The sequence below is a fragment of the Cryptosporidium parvum genome, chromosome 3 (genome assembly GCF_000165345.1).
Source record: "Cryptosporidium parvum Iowa II chromosome 3, whole genome shotgun sequence".
NCBI lineage: Eukaryota > Apicomplexa > Conoidasida > Eucoccidiorida > Cryptosporidiidae > Cryptosporidium > Cryptosporidium parvum.
The window spans coordinates 529,536-550,883 of record NC_006982.1 but is presented as its reverse complement, the minus strand read 5'-3'; the positions used below and the strand labels follow the sequence as shown (position 1 = coordinate 550,883).

At 33.2% G+C, this 21,348-nt stretch overlaps 8 protein-coding genes across 8 annotated transcripts; 6 read left to right on the top strand and 2 right to left on the bottom strand.

Annotated features, from left to right (window-relative positions):
* Positions 1–29: 29 nt before the first annotated feature.
* On the top strand, positions 30–5,369 carry cgd3_2080 (large protein with 8 or more transmembrane domains within NH2 region; the record flags this gene model as incomplete). The annotated part of the gene is made up of 1 exon (XM_626777.1): positions 30–5,369. The coding sequence occupies one exon, from the start codon at positions 30–32 to the stop codon at positions 5,367–5,369; it is 5,340 nt and encodes a 1,779-aa protein (XP_626777.1).
* Positions 5,370–7,253: 1,884 nt separating this feature from the next.
* cgd3_2070 (hypothetical protein) lies at positions 7,254–7,733 on the top strand (the record flags this gene model as incomplete). The annotated part of the gene is made up of 1 exon (XM_626776.1): positions 7,254–7,733. The coding sequence occupies one exon, from the start codon at positions 7,254–7,256 to the stop codon at positions 7,731–7,733; it is 480 nt and encodes a 159-aa protein (XP_626776.1).
* A 342-nt stretch (positions 7,734–8,075) lies between these two features.
* Positions 8,076–9,557, bottom strand: cgd3_2060 (ring domain protein; the record flags this gene model as incomplete). Its single annotated transcript, XM_626775.1, has 1 exon — positions 8,076–9,557. A coding segment is annotated over one exon (1,482 nt), but the record flags the coding sequence as incomplete, so codon positions are not given.
* Positions 9,558–9,955: 398 nt separating this feature from the next.
* cgd3_2050 (putative prolyl 4-hydroxylase alpha subunit homolog, 2-oxoglutarate-dependent dioxygenase) lies at positions 9,956–10,897 on the top strand (the record flags this gene model as incomplete). The annotated part of the gene is made up of 1 exon (XM_626774.1): positions 9,956–10,897. The coding sequence occupies one exon, from the start codon at positions 9,956–9,958 to the stop codon at positions 10,895–10,897; it is 942 nt and encodes a 313-aa protein (XP_626774.1).
* Positions 10,898–12,919, bottom strand: cgd3_2040 (Cca1p, tRNA adenylyltransferase; the record flags this gene model as incomplete). Its single annotated transcript, XM_626773.1, has 1 exon — positions 10,898–12,919. One exon carries the CDS (start codon positions 12,917–12,919, stop codon positions 10,898–10,900), a length of 2,022 nt encoding a protein of 673 aa, XP_626773.1.
* A 549-nt stretch (positions 12,920–13,468) lies between these two features.
* On the top strand, positions 13,469–14,686 carry cgd3_2030 (putative choline kinase; the record flags this gene model as incomplete). Its single annotated transcript, XM_626772.1, has 1 exon — positions 13,469–14,686. A coding segment is annotated over one exon (1,218 nt), but the record flags the coding sequence as incomplete, so codon positions are not given.
* Positions 14,687–15,157: 471 nt separating this feature from the next.
* On the top strand, positions 15,158–17,104 carry cgd3_2020 (PP2C like protein phosphatase; the record flags this gene model as incomplete). Its single annotated transcript, XM_626771.1, has 1 exon — positions 15,158–17,104. A coding segment is annotated over one exon (1,947 nt), but the record flags the coding sequence as incomplete, so codon positions are not given.
* Positions 17,105–18,261: 1,157 nt separating this feature from the next.
* Positions 18,262–20,856, top strand: cgd3_2010 (hypothetical protein; the record flags this gene model as incomplete). Its single annotated transcript, XM_001388068.1, has 1 exon — positions 18,262–20,856. One exon carries the CDS (start codon positions 18,262–18,264, stop codon positions 20,854–20,856), a length of 2,595 nt encoding a protein of 864 aa, XP_001388105.1.
* Positions 20,857–21,348: the final 492 nt, after the last annotated feature.

Below are 21,348 nucleotides of genomic sequence, written 5' to 3'. Positions count from 1 at the left end.
AATTAAGAAATTAAATGAAGTAAAGAATCATGATTTCGCCGCTTTCTTGGATATTAACCTTGTTGTTGGTATCTTATGGGTTTATGCTGATGGTTTGCCATTGGCTTTTGTTTGATAGTATTCAATGCATTATAACTTTGTTAATTGGAGTGGGTATATTTATCTCCACAGTTGTGTTTGTGATAATTTGCAGATTTTTATTCTTTCCTGTTAGTACTTTGCGTCGTATAAAAATGCAGATAAATGTTTTTAGAAGAAGATTAGCGAGAAAAAAAGCCTTTAAAGAAAGAAATATTCAAGAATTTGAGATGCAAAGAATAATAATTGATGAAAGAGAAGATAAGCAAGAGCTCTCAGAGAGGAAAGAAATTCCTTGGAAATCTGAAAGCAAAATATTAATTCCAGGTAACAACACGTTTCTAAATACTGAAGATGTTCTTGGAGTAAATGAAATGAGAACTAGTAAGGAAACGCTAGGTAGTAAAAGTAGTTGTTCTGAATACACAAGGAAGCATAAAGCAAATGGGGAGCTGATTTATGCCGACCCTAGCATTAGTATATTGGCTGACGCAACATCACTTGTCTCCTCTGGAATAAATCAGCATGAGGAAACTACAGAAGATGACACAAATGCGGGTGGATTTACATCTAAGCCCAAAAAAAACAAAAAGATCAAATCTTCAGAGATTTCTGGGCATGGGAGCAGGTTCTTTTCGTTCATTGGAGACTACTCTTCTTTTGGGGAAAATAGATTGAATTTTGATGAAGAAGGCACTATTTTCTCAAAAAAGCTGAATACAATAAGAAGTAGGGTGATACTAATGTATGACAAATATTTTTTGAGAGGATTGACAGCTTTCTTCTCTAAGGACTTTGTACAGATTTCGCTTTTCTTGATCAATATAATTTGGGCATTTTTATGGGCTCTTGATTCTAATTATTTAACCAGAGAATCTATTAATGACCCCTGGAAAGTAAAAAAAGGAGCTGAAACGTTGCTGTTATTCGAAGAAGCATTCCTTTGGATCGCAGATATCTCTTTTCTGTATAAGATTCTTGGAGAAATATCTTTGCTTAGTCGTGGAATTAACGGCATTATCACTCTAAAATATTTAATCACATCGGCAACATTTATTCCATTATTGGAAATGCTGACAACTTCTCCGATATTATTGGTCATGAAATACTCAATTGGATCTGGATCTGTTACAACACTTTTTATGTTAGGATTTTTAAGGTATTTCAGAGTATTAAATCCGGTCCCAATACTTACAATTATATTATCCTGGTCCTCGGAAGTAATGAGAATTTGTATTGTGATTATTTGGACTATTGCATGCGTGGTACTAGGATTTTCAGGTGCAATGATGATAATTGAGTCTCCTAAACCAAATTTCACAACATTATTTGATTATTTCTACTTTACAATCATCACAATTTCAACTGTTGGATATGGAGATTACACACCATCAAATTTTGTCTCGAGACTTATCTGTATTATACTGATTATTTTTACAATAATATATGTCCCAAATCAAATAAGCAAGCTTGTTCAGTTAGCTCAGACTCCTCCAGAGACTATGGGAGTTTGCAACATTGGCGTTTACGATGAGAGCATTTTCGAAAGGGATCATATCCACACCACTCTGGTATTAGTGATTGGATCTCCATCAGTTAAACATCTTTCTTACTTATTAATGGAGCTTAATCAACTGAATGCAAATATTGACTACATAAAACAATTCAACGGTAAATCTGGGAAAATTATCAGATATCAACCAATCGTTATGTTATTAACAAACTCTGATCCTCGTGATTACTCAACACTCGTAAAAAACTCTCAGCAAGCTCTTCATACACAACTTTTTGTCAAGAAGATTAAAAATATAGAAAGCTTAAAAGTAGACATTGAAAGCATTAAGGGCTTCATTTATGCAATATATTTCTGGAGCGATGCAATTAATGCAAAAGTTTATTCACCAATAAATGCATTTCATGAAGATGGTGTCAATTTTCAAGAAAATAACTTAACTGAATTTCTAAATTGTAATTCAGAGCAGTACGGTAGCACTAAATTATTTGCAGCTGATCGGGTTTTGGATCTTGAAAGAAATACAATGATGATCTGGTATGCAGTTAGAAAGTTTTTGGATTTGAAGGAATACGAGTTTTTATATAGAAGTAAGGAAACTGGAATATTGTACAACTCTTCTAGTTCAATATTGGGTAAAAAAAACAGAAAGAACTCCGATAGTAAAACGGATAATTACCCAGATCCTCTACGTATAAATTCTGTAATCGTTTTCAACGGAGAAAACGCTGATTTCAAGCTTGACAATGCTCTTAGAGATGACCACTTCTATGATCTTCATGGAATCCAGGATATAAATACTGCAAGAAGGAACGTAATAACGAACAATCCAAATCTACAAGCTCCAAAGACTCCTGAAGAAATTAGCAGTTATCTGTTTTATTTATCAAAAGTTTCTGGATCTGACCATCAAATTAATATGAATAGAATTGCAAATATTGTTAGAGATCAATTGTCTTCAGACTTAAATGAAAAGTATAATTCAACTATTAAAAATTCAAAATACACGATTCATGAGCAAAAAAGCTCGTATACTCCAGTATACATTGCAGAGATTAGGTCCAGATTACTTGCAAAGACTGCTCTTTGCCCTGGATTTTCCACACTATTGACAAATCTTTTTAATACAATTAAAATAGAAGACTTAGAATTAGGAGAATCTCTCCATAATTCAATAAATGGAATAATTAATGAATGTGGAGGGAATAAATTTAATCAAGAATACGAAAGTTTAGTATCAGAAAATATTAGGAGGCGATCTAGAGCTCTAAGCGAAGATACTGATCAACTGGAATTCGATAGAACTAACATATTCGATGCAGATTTTTCAGAGCTTGAGAAGGGTACATTAAATAGAATGGCAACAATCGATGAAACGCTTTTATACAGCTCTCTTGATACTGCCTCTCAGTCAGGTATTCTTACAAGAGACTATATTAGAGGTACTCACTGCGAGCTAATGGAAATTCCCCTTCCAAACTATTTAATAGGAATGCAATTCCTCCAGATTGTGTCATATATTTTCGAAAATCATTCTATGATTTGTATTGGAATAGCTGTAGATGTTTGTGAGGAAACAGGCATTAATAAAGGTAACACAAATCAATTTGAAGATTATAATGCCAATATGGAACTAAACATTGAACTTGATGAATCTGTTAATGAAAACTGTTGTGAAGATGATGAACACTACAATTTCATTATTACGTCTGAAGATGAAGATGACCAAAACAGTAATAATCGAAATTCTGAAAAAAATGAGTTAGATTCTCCAAGTAAAAGCTTTGTTATAAATGAAAAAGACTCCGAAAAATCCAATTATAAAAAATTAAAATTATTCCCAAATAAATTGAAACTGGCAAAAATTGATGAAAATGTTTCCAACAAATTTAAGTTCAAAAACTCAGTCAGGTCAAACTCTGAAAAGAAAGAACCTTCTAAGGTTTTTGGCATTTGCAAGAAGAAAAGGATTCTAAATCCAAGTGATTTTATTGCAGGTAAAAGGTGGAGATATGGGGACATGGTCATAGAAGAAAATACTGAAATTGATCTACTTATAATTTCTAATTCTAGGAGAAAAGCATTTTCACTCATTCATGAAAAAGAAAATCTTGATATTAAAACAGAAAAATATAAAGAACCAATTGTTCCACGCGCAAAGCAAACTTTAAATTATATTAGGCTTTGTTTGCAGGGTAAAACCAAACTAATAAATAACAAGCTAATTATTCCTTCATGGAGGGTAGAGACTCCTGTTACCCCAAGAATAAGAAAGATGGACACTTCTAGTGGAAAGTCAGACCAGTTAAGAGGGCAGCCACCAAGTCCAATTCACAGAGAATTAAAGTACTCGAAGGTATCCAAAATTGAAAAGATTGACATACTTTGTCCTTCAAAAATACAGGGTTATATTCATGGAACAACTTTTATATTGTTGGTTTGCGAATGGCCAGAATGCCTTGAAGAGTTTCTGAATGGGATTGTTCTTAATAGATCAATTCCCGTTGGTTGGGATTCATTTAGACACATCAATAAGAATTTTAAAACAAGTGTCCCAACCTCAACTCAATCACTCATTCTTTCTACGATTATTGTTTTTCTTTCTAATGATCACAATGAAAAGTATTTGCAAAGATCAATTGTTCCTCCTAGTTGTGTTGGAGTTTATATCAAGGGGAATTCTTCAAACGATGAGGATCTAATTAGATCCGGACTTTTTTATGCGCACTCAATAGTAGTTTGCTCATCAAACTCCATAAATAGCGATTCAAAGGTTATAACAACTTGTTGGAGAATTCATTCACTGATAAATATGAAGATTCAGGCCGAGATTGTTTTATTAAAGAGCAAAAGCTCAAAATTTAGCAAAAATATTTGCCCATTATATAAATCACATAAAAAGGAATTAGAAAGCACAGAAAGGAATGGTTTCGGATCAAAAGTCAAGGACTTAAGGTCATTTGATGCCAAATGGAATATGTGGCAATGGAAAGTTACTGCTAACCTTGCCCAAATAACCAAAAAATGGCTTTTTGAGGGAGGCCATTTACCTCCTTGCTTCTTCCCAGCAATCATTGCAGACATAAGATTTGAGGAATCCCTTCCATTATTGGACAGTACATCTTGGATTTCCCTGAATGAGTGGGATTTCTCTACATGTCCTACAGTTATTTCTGGAAGAGTCCTCACTACTGATATGATAATTCCAATTATTTATAGGAACGTTAAAATTAATCCTTTATTAGCAACCTCTGACTCGATGAAACCTCTATTAGGCTATAATGAAAAATATAACTTTTTCAATAGTCCATTAACATATGACAATCAAATTATAAATTTGGATTGCCCAAGTTCAGGAATAAAAAGATTTTATACTGCAGTTAGCAAAATAATGCCTGAAACTGAGTATTTTCCAGATTATACTGAGTGGGGTTCTCTTGAGCTAATTTCTATACCAGAACAATTCCATGGGAGCTGTTTCTCAACAGTGTTCAAAGAAATGCTAAGGATTAGCGGAATTATTACTGTTGGAGTTGTTCGAACAATTGGAAATAATGTAGATGCTCCGGAAGTTGTGATAAAACAAATTACTGCAGATGAAAATAATACACAAGAAAATTACTCCACAAGTAAAAAGTCATATAACAACTATTTAAATAGAGTTGCTCCCAAGTTTAGCATCAATAATAGAGTCTTGTTATTATCCCCTCATCCAAAACATATTATTTCAAAAAATGATCTTATTTATGTGGTGACACCCATTTCTAAGATTTTCTAAATAGTACAGTTTCTACTTCAAATAATGGAAATCAATGAGAATTGCTTATTTAGCTTTTTTAGATATTAATTAAAACTCGCAAATAACTATCAATTTTTTTTTTCAAACTTGTTAATTTGTACCTGCGTACTTTACCTTTTACATGCGAGCTGGCGCACAAAATGATTTTTTAATTTTTATTTTTGGATTAATTTATGGAAATAGTATAATAAATGGATAATTCATTATATTTCACATTAGAGTAGGTTTCACTGGGTTCAGGGTTTCCTTTATTACATTTTTATGAAAAGGTTTCCCCGTATATTAAGAAATAAAGTAAAATATTACTAATTCGTAGGAATATATGTGAAAATTCTGCACCAGGAGCTGCAATTGGTATTTTAGATAAATTCAGATATTATTTTGAAGATCTGGAAAGAGGTCAAGCCACAGTTGAGCGTATTTCAAGAGATCATTTAGAAAAATTTTCGCTATTAGTCCCAATAAAAAATTTGGATATCAATTCAGATACTACATTTTGGGGTGTAATCAACAAATATTCAAGAGTTGATGAAGAAAATTCAGACAATAGGATATTCAAGTACATAGACCCCCTTCTTTCTATTAATATCGTTATTCAACCAAGTGCACTAGAAGTTGTGGATATTGAAAAAATAAAAGTTCCTTCAAATTCTAGACTCACTTCTTTCCGTAAAGAACTTGAAAATCTGTTTATTGATACGCAACTACTGAATTTTGTTAAAAGTAATTATATCAACTTAGAAGGTAAAGAAAAAAGCTGTTTTGAAAAGTTTGATTTCAAGGATTTTAAAGTCCCTTTAAGAAGAACTGTGGTTTATGATTCAGAACTAATTCCAAAGATAAGTCAAAGTAAAAAAGAAACGTTAATAATAGTGCGATCATCGGCTAATTTAAAGTATTGTTCGAACAAGTAAGTTTTTTCATTTATTTTTTGTCGCTTCAACAAATCTGTTTTAGAACTGGATCATGGCATAGCGAATGGAAGTTTGAATTTCCTGAAAATAATTTACAGAAAGAACTAATATGGATTGGGAGAATATATATCCATTCATACAATTCAGAGTCCGGAAACTCTCATCTCGTTTATAAGTACGAAAACATAATTGTAAATATTGTCTCTGATCGGCACTCATTCAATGAACTAATCAAGGTAAGTAAAATTACATTTGTTGTTAAAATTGACGCAAATAAAATAAATTCAGGACCCGTCACAGTTCGCTAGTCGGTCTTCAAAAATGATTTCTGAGAAGGAGAGACAAATTCAATCAAAATTTAATGACTTTGTTTCAAAATTCAAAAACGTGTACATCAAAAAGCTGAGGAAAATATTGCCTATAAATCCCATAAAATTTGACTGGGGAAGGCAGTACAACTCATTGCAAGATACCCTAAATGAATCTATACTAACAAATACAAATTTCTAATCCTAATTTTTAAGTTATCAACTAGCTTTTTATTAATTTTTTGGCGCCTTTTTGTTCTTAATACTTTTAATGCTTAATTTTTAATCCATAACTCATCTATAGCTTTTTATTTAATTAAGATACTGAACTCTGGTTAAATCTGCCTTCGGCAAATAGGATCTTAGTCTATGGATCTATTTTGGAATTCGCTATACACTAATTATTAATATTCGCTAATTTTACTAAAATACATAATTTACAAGGCTCACAGGATTTTAATGAATTTTTTTTAAATTGGTTAAATCCGAAAAACTAATTTATTAGCATGAAACAAGATCATTAGCTGGGGTTAAAGGGTATAAATAATTCTTTAATTACTCTTAAATATCTTGGTAATTATTTTTCATTAAGTTCTGAGTCAAGTTTTTAACTTTGGATTTATTTATATATTAATTGTTAGATGAACTTCGAAGATAAAGTCGATGCAAAAAAGGTGGAACATATTAAGGTATTACCAGAAGGTGAATCCCAAAACTCTGTTCAATCCAGCAATGGCTTTGAAAATGTAGACCCTAAATCAGAGCCGCTTTCTGAAATAGAAGCCAAAAATGAGGAAGGGGGAATAAAACGTCGTTTTCAACCAAATAAATTTCTAAAGTTTTCAAATTTGGTATTAGTCCCCGGAAAGCCCCGAAAATGGAAGAGGGTTCAGAGAAGATTTGGAAGAAGTGAAGGCGCATGGTTATATAGATGGGAATATATTCCCGAGTCCATTGACAACCTATTCATGGAAAATCTAGAACTTATGGCTAGAGGGGTAGTCGGTCCAAGAAGAACTGGCAGAACTACTAGAGCTGTTTCCTTTCACATGCGTGAAAACCCTGTTGGACCTAATCACCCAAATTTGTATGAACTAGAAGGTAATTATGAGCAATCTTGATTAAATGGATTCTGATCACTCTCTAAAAATATATTTTATTTCAAAACTTTACCATTGCTTTATTCATTATTTTAGTAGCTAGCTTACTCTCTATTACTACTTATAAATATAATTATTTAATTACATTAGCAATCATTCTGTCTAGCGCTTCTGTTTAAAACTTTAACAAAAGAATCTTTTAATGCATCTCCGTTATTTATTCATTAGTTATCTGAAACAAATACCAGATATATTTGAAGTTAAAACTAAAGTTGTCTCAATGTAGTGAAAACCAGAAAACAAAGGCACAAATAAATACTTATATATACTTCAACGCTAAGGATAAGGGCTAGAATATTTGAACTAAATCATCCTACAAGAGTTCGAATGGCGAATAGTGTCAATTGGAGTAAAGTCTGAAATAGAGTCAGGGTCCAAATCTCGAGATGTCAAATCTATTCCGGAATGGTGAAGTTGGTGAATTCTTCTGTGCGTTGAATTGTGAAAATCGTTTATTATATCGTCTGTAGAAATCGGATCTTGATTAGAGGTTGTGTGGAAAGTTTCGGTCGTAGATATTGTGCTTGTAATAACTGGTAGTTGAGATGTGAGTGTAGTTACTTCTCCTATAGGATTCGAGAAGTTTATTGTTCTAAAATTAGAACTAGCAGCATTGTTAGAGTTACCTTCATTTCTAGCATGATCTTGATCTCGTTCTTGAGAATTTATCTGACTGCTACCCAATTCAGCTTCTATAAGAGGCTCCTGAGATTCCGAATTTGTAGATTGTATATTGTTATTTGAAACAGTAGCAGAGTCTAAATGATCTTGAATTCCATTCCGAGCCTCTACTTGGGTACCTGCTTGATTTGTAGATTCCAATGTTGAAGAGATATTTTGCGCCGAAGACCTTCTCCTACTCTCGTAGAACTCGTCATCAGTTGGGAGTTCAAACCTGCAAACTGGGCAAGAATTATGTTGGTTTAGCCAAGGAAGAAGACAATTTGCATGAAATATATGATGGCACACCTCTTCATCTCTCGAAAGGCCCATTACTTCATCTCCAATACTATACTCATCCTGGCATACAACGCAAGGCCCGCACATTTTGATTCTTACAATGTTGTCTTCTGTTACAGTTTCTCTAGGAAGCTGCTCAACGACTTGTGTTGAAGCTGGAGGGCTTCCAAATCGATTATTAGGATCTTCAGTACTAAGGGCTACGGCAAGAGCATTCTCCATGCTTTCAACTAAGTTCGAAAGCGTGCTTCCTGTAAGAACGTCTCCAAGGGGAAATTCCCTAAATTCACCACTAAGCCCTACCATAAATGTAGTGGCTCCAGGATTCCCCGTCGGCAATTCACTGGAAAACGACACAGCATGAGCATGATGAGAATTATGCTGCTCCTGATGAATTCTTGTATTATAATTCGGTAACAATGGATCAAATGACGTTGGGTTGTTACTTGAGTTCCTAAGAGAATTAGAAACTTCTGAAATTAGCCTAGAAAGTATATTTTCTGGCCCAATTTCAGTGCCAGATTGAGGAAAAGATGAAATATCTATCCAAGAAGATCTTGGTAGATTTGTTGAAGCCTCCTGGGGATTTATAGGTTCCGTAATACCTAAGAGAGAAACCCCCTGACTTTGCTGAGAACCAAAAGATATTAATTCAACAAAGCCATTATTCCCACATTGTGGGCACGTAAGATCTGTATTGTCGCTCTGATTCTCACAAATCGTCACATTATTTTGACAGGCATGGCAAAAGTACCTATTAGAATTAGAGTTAGATCCACTTACGTGCCCTAAAGCACCGTTTGACTCAATGTTGTGAATTTTGGTCTAAAATATGTCTTCTCAGTGCAGAAACACTGGAAGTCAGCAATATCTTGAAATAAATCGAGTTGAATTTTATATCGAGGTTTTAAAAAAGCTTTAACCAGCAGATTTAAGTGAGAAAATTATTGAGGTAGTCCAATTCCGAGCTAGGTTTCGAATCGATTAATGATAAAATGAAAAGAAATCTTTGGTGATATTCCAGTAAAATAATTTAGAAGAGCAAAACTAAGTCCCTTTGTGGCTTTCCATCCCAAATTAGAAATTGCGCCGCCGTCTAATTACTGTTTTTCTTAATTACACACTAAAAAGATCAAAATAGCATGAATGAGCGTTTTTTCTTCAACTTTTCTAAGATATAAATAAATTAATAAGACAAACAATAAAAGCTATAAACCAAAAATATGGGAAATTACTCAAAATATTTGTCAATTGTGAAGGAAAAGGATATGGTTGACGAAGAAAAGGTAATAGCTAGCTTCGTGCATGAGAAAGATCCGAGCGTCGATACAAAAAATATAACTAGACAAAAGGTACCAGGGTTTCCATATGCAGAAATTTGGGACAATGTATTCTCAGAAGATGAATGTAAGGAAATGATAGCATCTCTTGAGAAAAGTGGAGAATTTTCTTTTTGGAATCCGGGACATTCCTCTAAGAAAAGCTATAGAAATGTGGATACAATTGAGGGTAATATGTATTTACTATCTAAATTCATTTGGGAAAGAATCAAGAACATTTTTAATTACCATGAATTCGAAATAAATGAAAATGATAGCTATAGCGAGGAAGATAATATTGGGAAATGGAAATCTATTGGAATATATGAAAAAATGTTTTTTGGGAGATACCGTGATGGAGGCCACTTTGGGCCCCATACAGATTGTTCAGTCTGTATAGATACAAATACTCGCACTCTTTGGACAGTTTTAGTATACTTAAACACAATTCCAGAAGAAGGAGGCGGTGCTACTTCATTTGTAGATGAATCTCAAAAGACACAGAAACGATTTATTGACGAATCTGGCCGAGAGAGAACAAACCCAAATAATGTTATTACTAGAGTACAGCCAAGAGCAGGTAGAATAGTAACTTTCTTTATTGCAGATATGCACGAAGGCGAGCCTTTGTGTGCTGGATATACTAAGTATATTTTAAGAACAGACATACTTTATAGGAGAGTGAACCCTATACTGACTAGTGAGGCAGATCAAAGGGCGTATATTCTATGGTTAAAGGGAAAAGATTTGACTTATAGAGGAAAGATGGACGAAGCAAACGAAATTTTCAAACAGGTGTCGGAAATATCTCCTGAACTCGCAACAAAATTTAATTGTTTATGTTAATTAAATAGGCTTAGAGTCTAATATGACTTCTTTGAAATTTTCAGTTATAAATTCCATGCACTTGGCAACTTCTGTAGTGTTTGGGGTTTCTGGTTCTTGTGAAAAAGCCAAAAACCACAAAAGACTGAGATTTATAATAAACTTATATTTTGGTCCTTTTTGGAGTTCTGGAAAATGTTTTTGAATCATTTTTCCATCTACAGGATTTCTAAAATTGTAAAAAGTTGCCATTTTAATTTCAAGAATTTCTTTAATAAGCTCCATATATGGATGAAAGTTAAGTGACTCTAAGAGCTCAGAATCTGACCAGCATCCTATGTTGTGCGTGGATGATCTTTTATTACAAATTATATCCAGTGAAAATAAAGCAATTAACATTTCAAGCCAAAGATTACCGGTAAAATACACAAAGATTCCAAGTTCAACCCTTCTTTGCAGAAACTTGCAACTTTGTTGATCCCGCTTATATTCACTAGATGCATGAATATTAGTTAAGCTCCATTTTTCCAAGCAACATTTGAAATAATTGCAGTAGAAATTCCAAATTTCTGGAAAAAACGAGTCTCCGATAGATTTTAAGAAATCTTTGGAGTAAACATCAACCTTAAGCTTGTCTCTATTACTGTTTTCTGCTAGAGTTGAGTTTGCTAACTCATTTAAAGAGTCCAATTTCACAACTCTGTGAATTATTTTTAATAAAGAATCGAATAACTGCATTACTGAATTGGCAATTTTGTTTGAAAGCTTTAATGAATTTGAGATAATGTATTTGACTAATGGTATTTCTTTATTTTTTTCATTCTTAAAGTAATGATGGAAAAGAGGAAGTAAGAAAGAAAAATATGTAGAAACCCCCCAATTTGATTCTTGATCAATATATAATAACTTTCTAATGATATCTAGTTTTTTATAATCAAACGAGTTATTAAGACAGCCACTTAAATTGTTTGAAGTTAATATCTCAATAATTCTATGAGTTAATTCAACCAAGTATGGTCCTGGGGAATACCAATCTCCAAAATTTGAAAAACAATGGTACTCTGAATCATTAATAAAGCTGTATATTACCTCATTATCTGGGAATTTGAACACAGAATCAACCAAATTGGAATTAATTATTAATCGAAGGCCTATAGCAGGATTCCCAGTATACTTATTAGAAATCATCTCGTGAACTTCTGTTCCTACTCTTTCTCTGCTTATCTTGGCCTGCAATGCATCGTGAATAGATTTATCCTTACATGCGCTCAATAGCTCCTCATCAACCCTAAAGTGTAACCTAGAAGTAAACCTGAAAGCCCTTAATGCCCTGAGAGGATCATCTATGAAGGTTTTCATCGGATCCAGCGGAGTTCTAATTATTCCGTTATATAAGTCTTCAATCCCTTTACATGTCAAGTCTTCGATTTTCCTTTCATTCAAATTATAAAACATGCTATTTATTGTAAAATCTCTACGAAAAGCATCTTCTTCAGCGGTACCGAGAGTAATTATTGGGATTCTACTTTCTAAAGTATAGGTTTCTGATCTCAATCCAACAAAATCGATACTAATTTCATTCCAAGCAAGTGTAGCAGTCTCCAAGTGCTTGCTCTTGTCTGGATCTCTGTTAATTATCCCCACATTATGTGCAGGGTAGTTGTGGTGGCTCTGCAACCATCTATTGAACCCGATTGCAAAATCCTTACCAGATATATTGTCTAGTGCTATATCTATATCTTTCTTAAATGTAGAAGCTTGTTCTTCGTCATTATCCGCACAACTATCTTTATTTTTTGCACTATTTAAGTAAATAAATCTTAGGATCTTATCTCTAACCCACCCCCCTGCAACTCTCACTATTGTCTTTAAGTTGCTCGATTTCGTATATTCAATGAGAAGTTTAAATAACTCGTTTTCTGCTTCATTTAATTCAACAAATATTTTGCTATAATCAATTTCCCTCTTAATTTTTTTCTCCAAAATAAAGTCCTCGTAGTCTCCCGAAGTAATATAAAGTTTTCTTTTTGATAGTGTTGACATACTTTTTCTTATAAGGTTGTTTTATGTTACTTGAACAAAATATTATTATAAAATCATTATATCCTAGCAGAAAAGATGGAAAATTTCTGTTTATATTATTTATGTATGTTCTGAATACCAAGTTTTATTTTAAAGATTTAGTTTATTTATTATTATTTCCTTTACATTTTTTTTCCGCCTAAATAATATAAGTTTACCCTCCTCATTACAGACTAATTAAAATAATTCAGTAATATCTCGAGAAAACTCTTATTTTTAAGGATTATGAACTGAACATTTCTTTCATACTAACTTTTAACTCTATTAAGATTTAATAGCTTAGAGTTTTTATCTAAAGCATTATATAAATACAAATTGAGTGAAATTATTGATAAGCTTCCGAGGCTACTCTAATACTATTATTATTACATTATTTTTATTATTATTATTATTATACTGCTATAATATTGCTTTTAAAGTTTGATATTACTTATTTTAGCCTCTATTCAGATTTTGCTTATCTTTAACTTAAACTAGGAAAAATACTGAGGAACACTTGAAGAATAATAAAAAAAAAAAAAAGAAATGCCATTCCCGAACAAGAAAATCGAACTAGGTGACAAATTATCAGAATCAATTAGGTCTTTCTCGACTATTACAGATACTGAGATAATAATAGGTATATGTCGAAAAAATATTCCGGGTTGGAAAGAAATTAATGAGTCGTATATTGAAGTTAAACAGATCTTTTCAGGACTCACGAACCAGCTTTTTGTTGTAAGTATTGTAAATGAATCCATGAGTTTATCTCTAAAACATCCGAGAATTCTATTTAGAATTTATGGTAAACATGTGGGAAAATTTTATGATTCCAAAGTGGAGCTTGATGTATTCAGATATCTGAGCAACATTAATATCGCTCCAAACATAATTGCAGATTTTCCAGAAGGTAGAATAGAAGAGTTCATTGATGGTGAGCCTTTGACAACTAAACAATTACAGTTAACCCACATTTGTGTAGAAGTGGCAAAGAATATGGGATCTTTACACATTATTAATTCAAAAAGAGCAGATTTCCCTTCAAGGTTTGACAAGGAGCCAATTCTCTTCAAAAGAATATATCTTTGGAGAGAAGAAGCTAAGATCCAAGTGTCCAAAAACAATTTCCAGATTGATAAAGAACTGTACTCAAAGATATTGGAAGAGATTGATCAATTAGAAGAATTGATCATGGGCGGAGAAAAGTTCAGTATGGAAAGGGCTTTAGAATTAAAACTTTATTCTCCAGCATTTTCTTTGGTATTTGCTCATAACGATCTTCAAGAAAACAATCTATTACAGACGCAAAACAATATTAGAATGATTGATTATGAGTATTCAGCTATAAACTTTGCAGGGGCAGACATCGCAAACTACTTTTGCGAGTATATATATGATTACTGTAGTGAAAAACAACCATATTTCAAATTTAAATATGAAGATTATCCATGTGAAGAGCTACGAAAGCTATTTATTTCAGTGTATTTGTCTCAAACATTACAAGAACAAGTTATGCCAAGTCAACAAATCGTGCACATTATGACTAAGGCTGTTGAAGTATTCACTCTAATTTCCCATATTACATGGGGACTGTGGTCTATTGCAAGAACTCCAGGGTACCAGCCAAACTCTGTGGAATTTGACTTTACAGAATATGCAAATACTCGATTTACGCATTATTTGCAAAAAAAAAAAGAACTAATTGATCAGGGAATATTACCGCTTAACAGCTGGCTATTTAATTTATAATTGCTACCTATTAGAAAATTTAGCAAATTCTAATTATTAACACTATTTTTCTAATTGTTTTTCCTAATAGTTGGACGGTTTATGTTTTAAACTGCTTTCTATTTTTGTTATAAAAAAACACAATTCAACCAACAGTAGCTCTATTGCATTATTTGAAAGCTTTTGAGAAACCTTATTTGAATTTTTAGTAGAATTTAATGTGTAAATTTAAACTTTTCGAGAATGTAAATTTTTTGCATGCATGCTCTATAAATTTAAAATCAGTGCCCACTTTGTTTTACCGCCTTTGGCGCCCATTTTGCTTAGATTGGTTATTATTGAGGGGAAAAGATGTACGGTGGCTGCAGCCGGAGGTAATCAAACAATTGTGCACAAGCTGTAAGTTATATGTAACTAGAAAGCCAAAAAATACCCCAAGCAGACGACTTTTGAAAAATAGTCTTTGCTTTAAAATAACAAGAATAGTGTAAGGTAGTGAAACGAAAACAAATAAAGATGGGTATGTTTTTAACGAAACCCTCAACAACTAAACATTCTGACCAAGGTGGAGATTTTGATAAATATGGTGTCAGATTTGGTGTGAGTGGAATGCAGGGATGGAGGGTTTCTATGGAGGATGCGCACATTGCATTACCAAGATTAGATAAGCATCCAGAGCTATCTTTATTCGGTGTCTTTGATGGCCACGGTGGATCCGTGATTTCAGAATGGGTTTCAAGGCATATTGAGTCTATTTTTGAGCAAGAGTTAGATACAGTATTGAAGGAGCTAAGCTCGAATGAAATTAATCTCAGTCCAGATAAAAGTAAACTGCCAAATAGAGTAGTGGCCATCTCTGAGGCTCTTCAAAGAACATACATTAAATTAGACGAGCAAATGGCCTCCCCAACATCCAGGCCAGAACAGAGAGCAATATATGACAAGAAGAAGACTAACAGTGATACTAATCCACCAAAAACATTCCTCCAGGAGCTTTTAGGTGGAATTGATGGGCAAAGGAGAGTATTAAGGATGGTAGAACAGAATGGGAACCGTTGCCTCCAGATCGTTTCCTACAATGGAGATGAGGAATCTAACTCATCTGAGAATGGAAATGCCGATGGAGATAAAGTGGAAGAGGTGGATGAAATCAAGGAATCCTCTGCTAAAAACGAAGATTCGAGTTACGGAAGACAGCCAGCTGAGAACATTCCCTCGACTGATTTGGACGAAAACCAGAATTACTCCGATGAAATTACACCATTTGAGAGTGATATCAAGCGAGATGATGCAACATATGATGACCCCAATGCAGGATTTATTGACGATGATGGTTTAGCTGAAGATGATGGCTATTTAGAAGATATTTCTGATTCTGGAGCGTGTGGTCCTGAACACTGTGGTACTACTGCAGTAGTTGCTGTCATTCTTCCGGATGAAACTGGTGACACCCCGTATTTAATTGTTGCAAATGCAGGTGATTCAAGAGCAGTTTTAAGCAGATCAGGACAAGCTATCGCGCTTTCACATGATCACAAGCCTGAACTTCCATTGGAGAACGAAAGAATTTTAAAAGCTCATGGGACCGTTGAAAATGGACGTGTTGATGGTAATTTGAATATGTCTCGTACTCTTGGCGATCTTCAATATAAAAGTGACTCATCTTTAACTCCTGAAGAACAAAAAATCACAGCATTCCCAGATGTCAGAATAATCCCTCTTACTAACGAGGATGAATTCATTGTCTTGGCATGTGACGGTATCTGGGATGTTGTAGATAATCAATTATGCGTTGATATTGTCCGTCGCAAAATTTTAAAGCAGATTGAAGCTTTAGAGTCAGGAAATGATTCAAAAAAGAGAGAGTCCAACATGGATGGCCAAAATGATCGAGAGTTTGGTTCCATTGAATCAAAAGAGCAGCTTTCAATCAGCACAAAGCTAGATGGCTCTTCCCCAATACCTGCCTTGACTTCAATTCAACTTTCAAAGATTTGTGAGGAAATTTGTGACGAGTGTCTAGCCCCTAATCCAGTTGAAAGCGAGGGAATTGGTTGCGATAATATGACATTTATGATTGTTCAATTGGGCCCCAATATTAGAAAGAAGTCATCAGACTGCATGGTATCTGCCCAAATTGGGTCTGCAGTTGCTAAGAGGTTGAATGCAGCTGCTTCTGCTATAGAAACTCAAATATCTCAAGCTCAACAAGGGAACAAAACTGATTCTAGCCCTGGTAATTTTTCGGATGACGATGGAACTCTGAGAAATGAGCAGTCATCACGTATGGAAACACAAGCACGCAAGGCTCCAGATGCAGTGTTAAATGCTCCGCTTCCAAGCGTCTCTTGGATTCCAAAAAAGGAGTTCAATGTAACATTATATGGTCATGGAGTTGATGACGGAAGATTTGATAACATTCCAGAAGGAAGACTCTAGAAAGTAATAATTAGAGAGATCAGTGGGAAGGAAAAGAAAATCAACTTATTAAAATATATCGACCTTAATTTATAAAAGAAAAATGTTTATATTATTCATTTATCTGAGAGAATGCGCTCATTTACTAAAATATCAGTCAGCACCTTTTGAATTGAACACAAAGTTCCACTGCAATGTATTACTCTGCATGGTATCTTTTCTTCCTCTGAGACACTCGCTAAAGCCGTACAGAGCCTGACATAATTACTTATTTCCCTGTTGCAATTTATTATCATATATCCAAGCTTCACACTAAGATAAATTACTAAAGATATTTAGAGTTAATAGGCATGTTATTAACTTAATTAGGTATGGTTACACTACACGATATACGATATAATTTACTCAACACGTGCGAGCAGTGCTAAACAAATATAAAATATTCAAATTCCCCTCCTCATTCAAAGGGAAATTAAAGGTGTGTAAATGAGTCAAATATACACATAAATGTGTAAGAGACCAACTTTTTCGGATAACATTTTTTATTTCAAACTTACTTTTTATTGTATACAAATAAGAAACGACACCAAATAAATCGTTCATTGTTTTACTAAACATTTCTTTGAATTGCGATTCTGTGGCCTGAGTATCCTTCGGAATTGATATAAGGAACCAACGACTCTTTCTCCTCATTTTTTATTTCATATTATCTTTGCGGAATACCCGTTTTTTTCTTATCTTCCATTTATCTTTCCAAATTCCAAATTGAGGAGTCTCCCAGAAGTTGGCGGGAATTCAAAATGTCATTCAAGGTGTAGTTGGTTTAACGTTAAAAATGCATTATTTTCTGTAGTCATGTTTGAGTGTTGAAAACTTATGTAACTAAATGTTTAAGTACAAGTTGAATTCGATCTATCTTGAAGATTTTTTTTTATTTTAAAATATTGGTATATAGCTGTGATTGTGAGAGCAAAAAGTGCACACATACACTTTCTGACTCCCCCATGTAAATTATCCAATACTAATAGTCAAATCAAAAAGGAACTTAATACTAAAATTTTAATATAATTTAATTTTTAATTATTTAAAAGAGAGAATTTGAGCCAAAATACCTTCAAACTTGAAAATTACAAAGTTATGTGATTAATGGAAAAATAAATTATAAGCTTAAGGTTGAAATGAGCTTGTTTTTGAGGAAGAAATTTCGATTATTATCATTATTAGTAATACTTTCCTTAGTATTTTTACTCGGATTAACAGAAATTGAAGGGAAAGATGTGGCAATATCTTTAAGAAGAGGGACTGATTTTGGAGTAGATGAAAGCTCACAGGACTTTCAACAAAAGAAATCGGAAAGTATTGCTAGTCATCATTATGTTACTGATAAAGTAAAGAATAGATATTCTTCTACAGCAATATATTTTATCTTATCTGGAATTTTAGTTATTATTACAATTCTTTCCACATACATAATAAGAGAATGTGTAGTAGATAGAATTCGAAGGAAGAACGATTCATTTTTGCAAACTGTTATGGACACGGTTTTCAGACAAGCAGCCTGTATATTTGTATCTCTTGCTATCTCCTACTGTATGCTCACATCTAGACTGATTGATCACATAAGAAACTTTTGTGAGAATTTAATGGCAGATTATTCCAATCAGAGTATTATTAATAATCTTGCTACACAGTTAGACAAAGCAATAGTGAATAATTCCAAAGTTTGGACAGCTGAGAATCTTGGACGAGAGTTTAATAATATCCTTGCTATTGTGATTTTGTCGTTTGCATGGTATTGTCTTTTTGTACTATATTTCACAGGATGTGTAAAGTTTTTGGAAAAGTGGATAAGATATGCGGATGAAACAGATGTTGGAGTACTCATTAAGAGTATTTTTAACCTTCAGAATTTGTTTAGTTTAAAACTAAAAAAATATTCTGATTCCAACTTTGGAAAGGAGGAAATCCGAAAAAATAAGTTATATCTTTCTGAAAGTAAGGACAAATTTTTTGGTGAAAACGAGGCAGTACAACATAACAATGTCCCAATAACAATACTAAATGAAAATGAAAGTACTTCAAGCTATAAAAGATCGTCTGGACTATCAATTGATAACCGGACAGACCAAACACATGAAGGGAGTGGTAAGAGTAATTATGAGGCAAGAAGGACAAGTATAGGAAACAACTCCGATAATATCACTGAGGAAAGCTTTGAAGATCCTTTGGACAGTTCAAATTCAGGAGGAAGTTCAGAGGAAGGAAGTGAAAACGAAGGTATAAGGAGTGATACGGACGTTGAAGAAGAGCTTGGACTCTCTCAATTAAATGAAAGCATTGAACTAGATATTAATAAATCTTTACCATTTAAGGGGAAACAGCATAGAGAAAGTAGTATTTTAAAACGTAAAAAGAATGACGTAGAAGTTGAAAATCTTACGTGGAAAGAAAAGTTGAAACTCAAGCTGGAGAATTTCTGGACAAAGTTTTGGCTTTGGCCAAACCAGTTATTTTTAACATATACAAAGGCTCATTTCATATCTTTAAGGTACGATTTTATGGATGAAGTTGCAGCTTATGATAGCTATGGATCATCTTTCAGTACTAATCATAGTGGAGATTCTGGATATTCTGAAGATGGACTTAGTACTTCTTGGTTAATTTCGTTAACAGACCCAACCACATCTTTGGTTGCAGGCGTATATTTTACAGAATATCTTAGAGCAAAGTTATTAATTATGGCAGTAACATTAATAAGAATACCAATAACTACATTAACTTTTATTTTGGGATTAAATGTTTTAGGATGGTTTCTAATTTATGATTACTATCAAAATTTGATATTGTTTAATAATGTTAAACATTATTTTTCAGAGCCAATGATTTGTATTTATATTTCAGTTCTGCTACTTTGTTTTTCTTTAACTATTTGGCTAAGAGCTTGGTTAATCAAACGACAGCTCCAACCCAGGAATATTCTCGAGTATCTTAAAATGAAGTATAGTTTAGATGTTGGAATGCCTTTACAAGAAATTGAATATGATAAAATAATGCCAAGATATAAAATATCAAGTGCTAAAATTATATCAAACAGTGAATATTCGCAGATATCTTCTCAAAGTAATCAATCACTTGATCAAGAACGTGAGGTCATGCAAAATAAATCTTGTTTTGGGAGATTATCCAAATATTTAAGGTTAAAGCTCTGCGGAACGAATTCTCCTTCATTACATGATGATTTATTTTTGTTCAAACGTAATGGTCCTGCAATATTATTGAGATGGTTTCAAGCATCATACTTTCTCCAACTTATTTTAATCTCCATAGTAATTCATCTATCATATTTACAAAAAAGATTATGGTATGAGGAATTCCCTCTTGCAACATTTACTATTTGGGTAATTTTTGGAATTCAACATTTATGCCTACCTTTTATAATCTATCCAATACTTCTTTGTACTTCTGTAGGCCAAATGGCCGATAAGATCGTACTTGAACAAGTTCTTAACATTCAAAAAACTCAAAATATTCAAAGACTTTCACAAATTTCAGAAGCGCTTAGATTTTATAGTTTCCTTCATCTTTTTAATTCAGGTAGCGAAGAAAATAAAGAGTTACAAAGAAGAAAGTTTAGTATTGTAGCTAAGACAGCTCCTTGGGAGCTCCAAATAAGGTGCAGAAATACAATGAACTTTTTGATAAACAATGCGCCCATTCGAACACGGGTAAGTTATTCAATATTTTTAATTTACAAGTTTAATAATGATTTTTAGAGTATTGTAAGTAGATGGGGAGTTGATGAGTACACTATTAGGTACTATTTAGTTTCAGAAGGTCTATACTATTCTTCTGAGCATGCTAAGGATGTATTAACTACCTTCGATTATGATAAAGATAATAAATTAAACGAGACAGAATTTGCTATTTGCTACCATGCAATCCAGCAACACTTCATGGGAGAATTAGATGTTAATTTATTGCTTAACTACTTAGAAGCGAATTTCGGAGTTAACACAGCCTCTTCAACGGGAATTGATCTTAACACTTTTACTACATTAGTCAAGAAGCTTAATCTAGGATGGTCTAGTGGACAAATCAGGCATGCCATGATCTTCCTTTCTGGAGAGAGGAGTTTATCCTCCATGTATGTTTCATCTTTAAGCCATCAAAAAAAGTCAGAACATAAAAATAGGAATAAATACCTACTTTCGGTCAAAGTCAATGATTTTATCAACAAATTAATCACCATTGAAGGTGGAATCCCC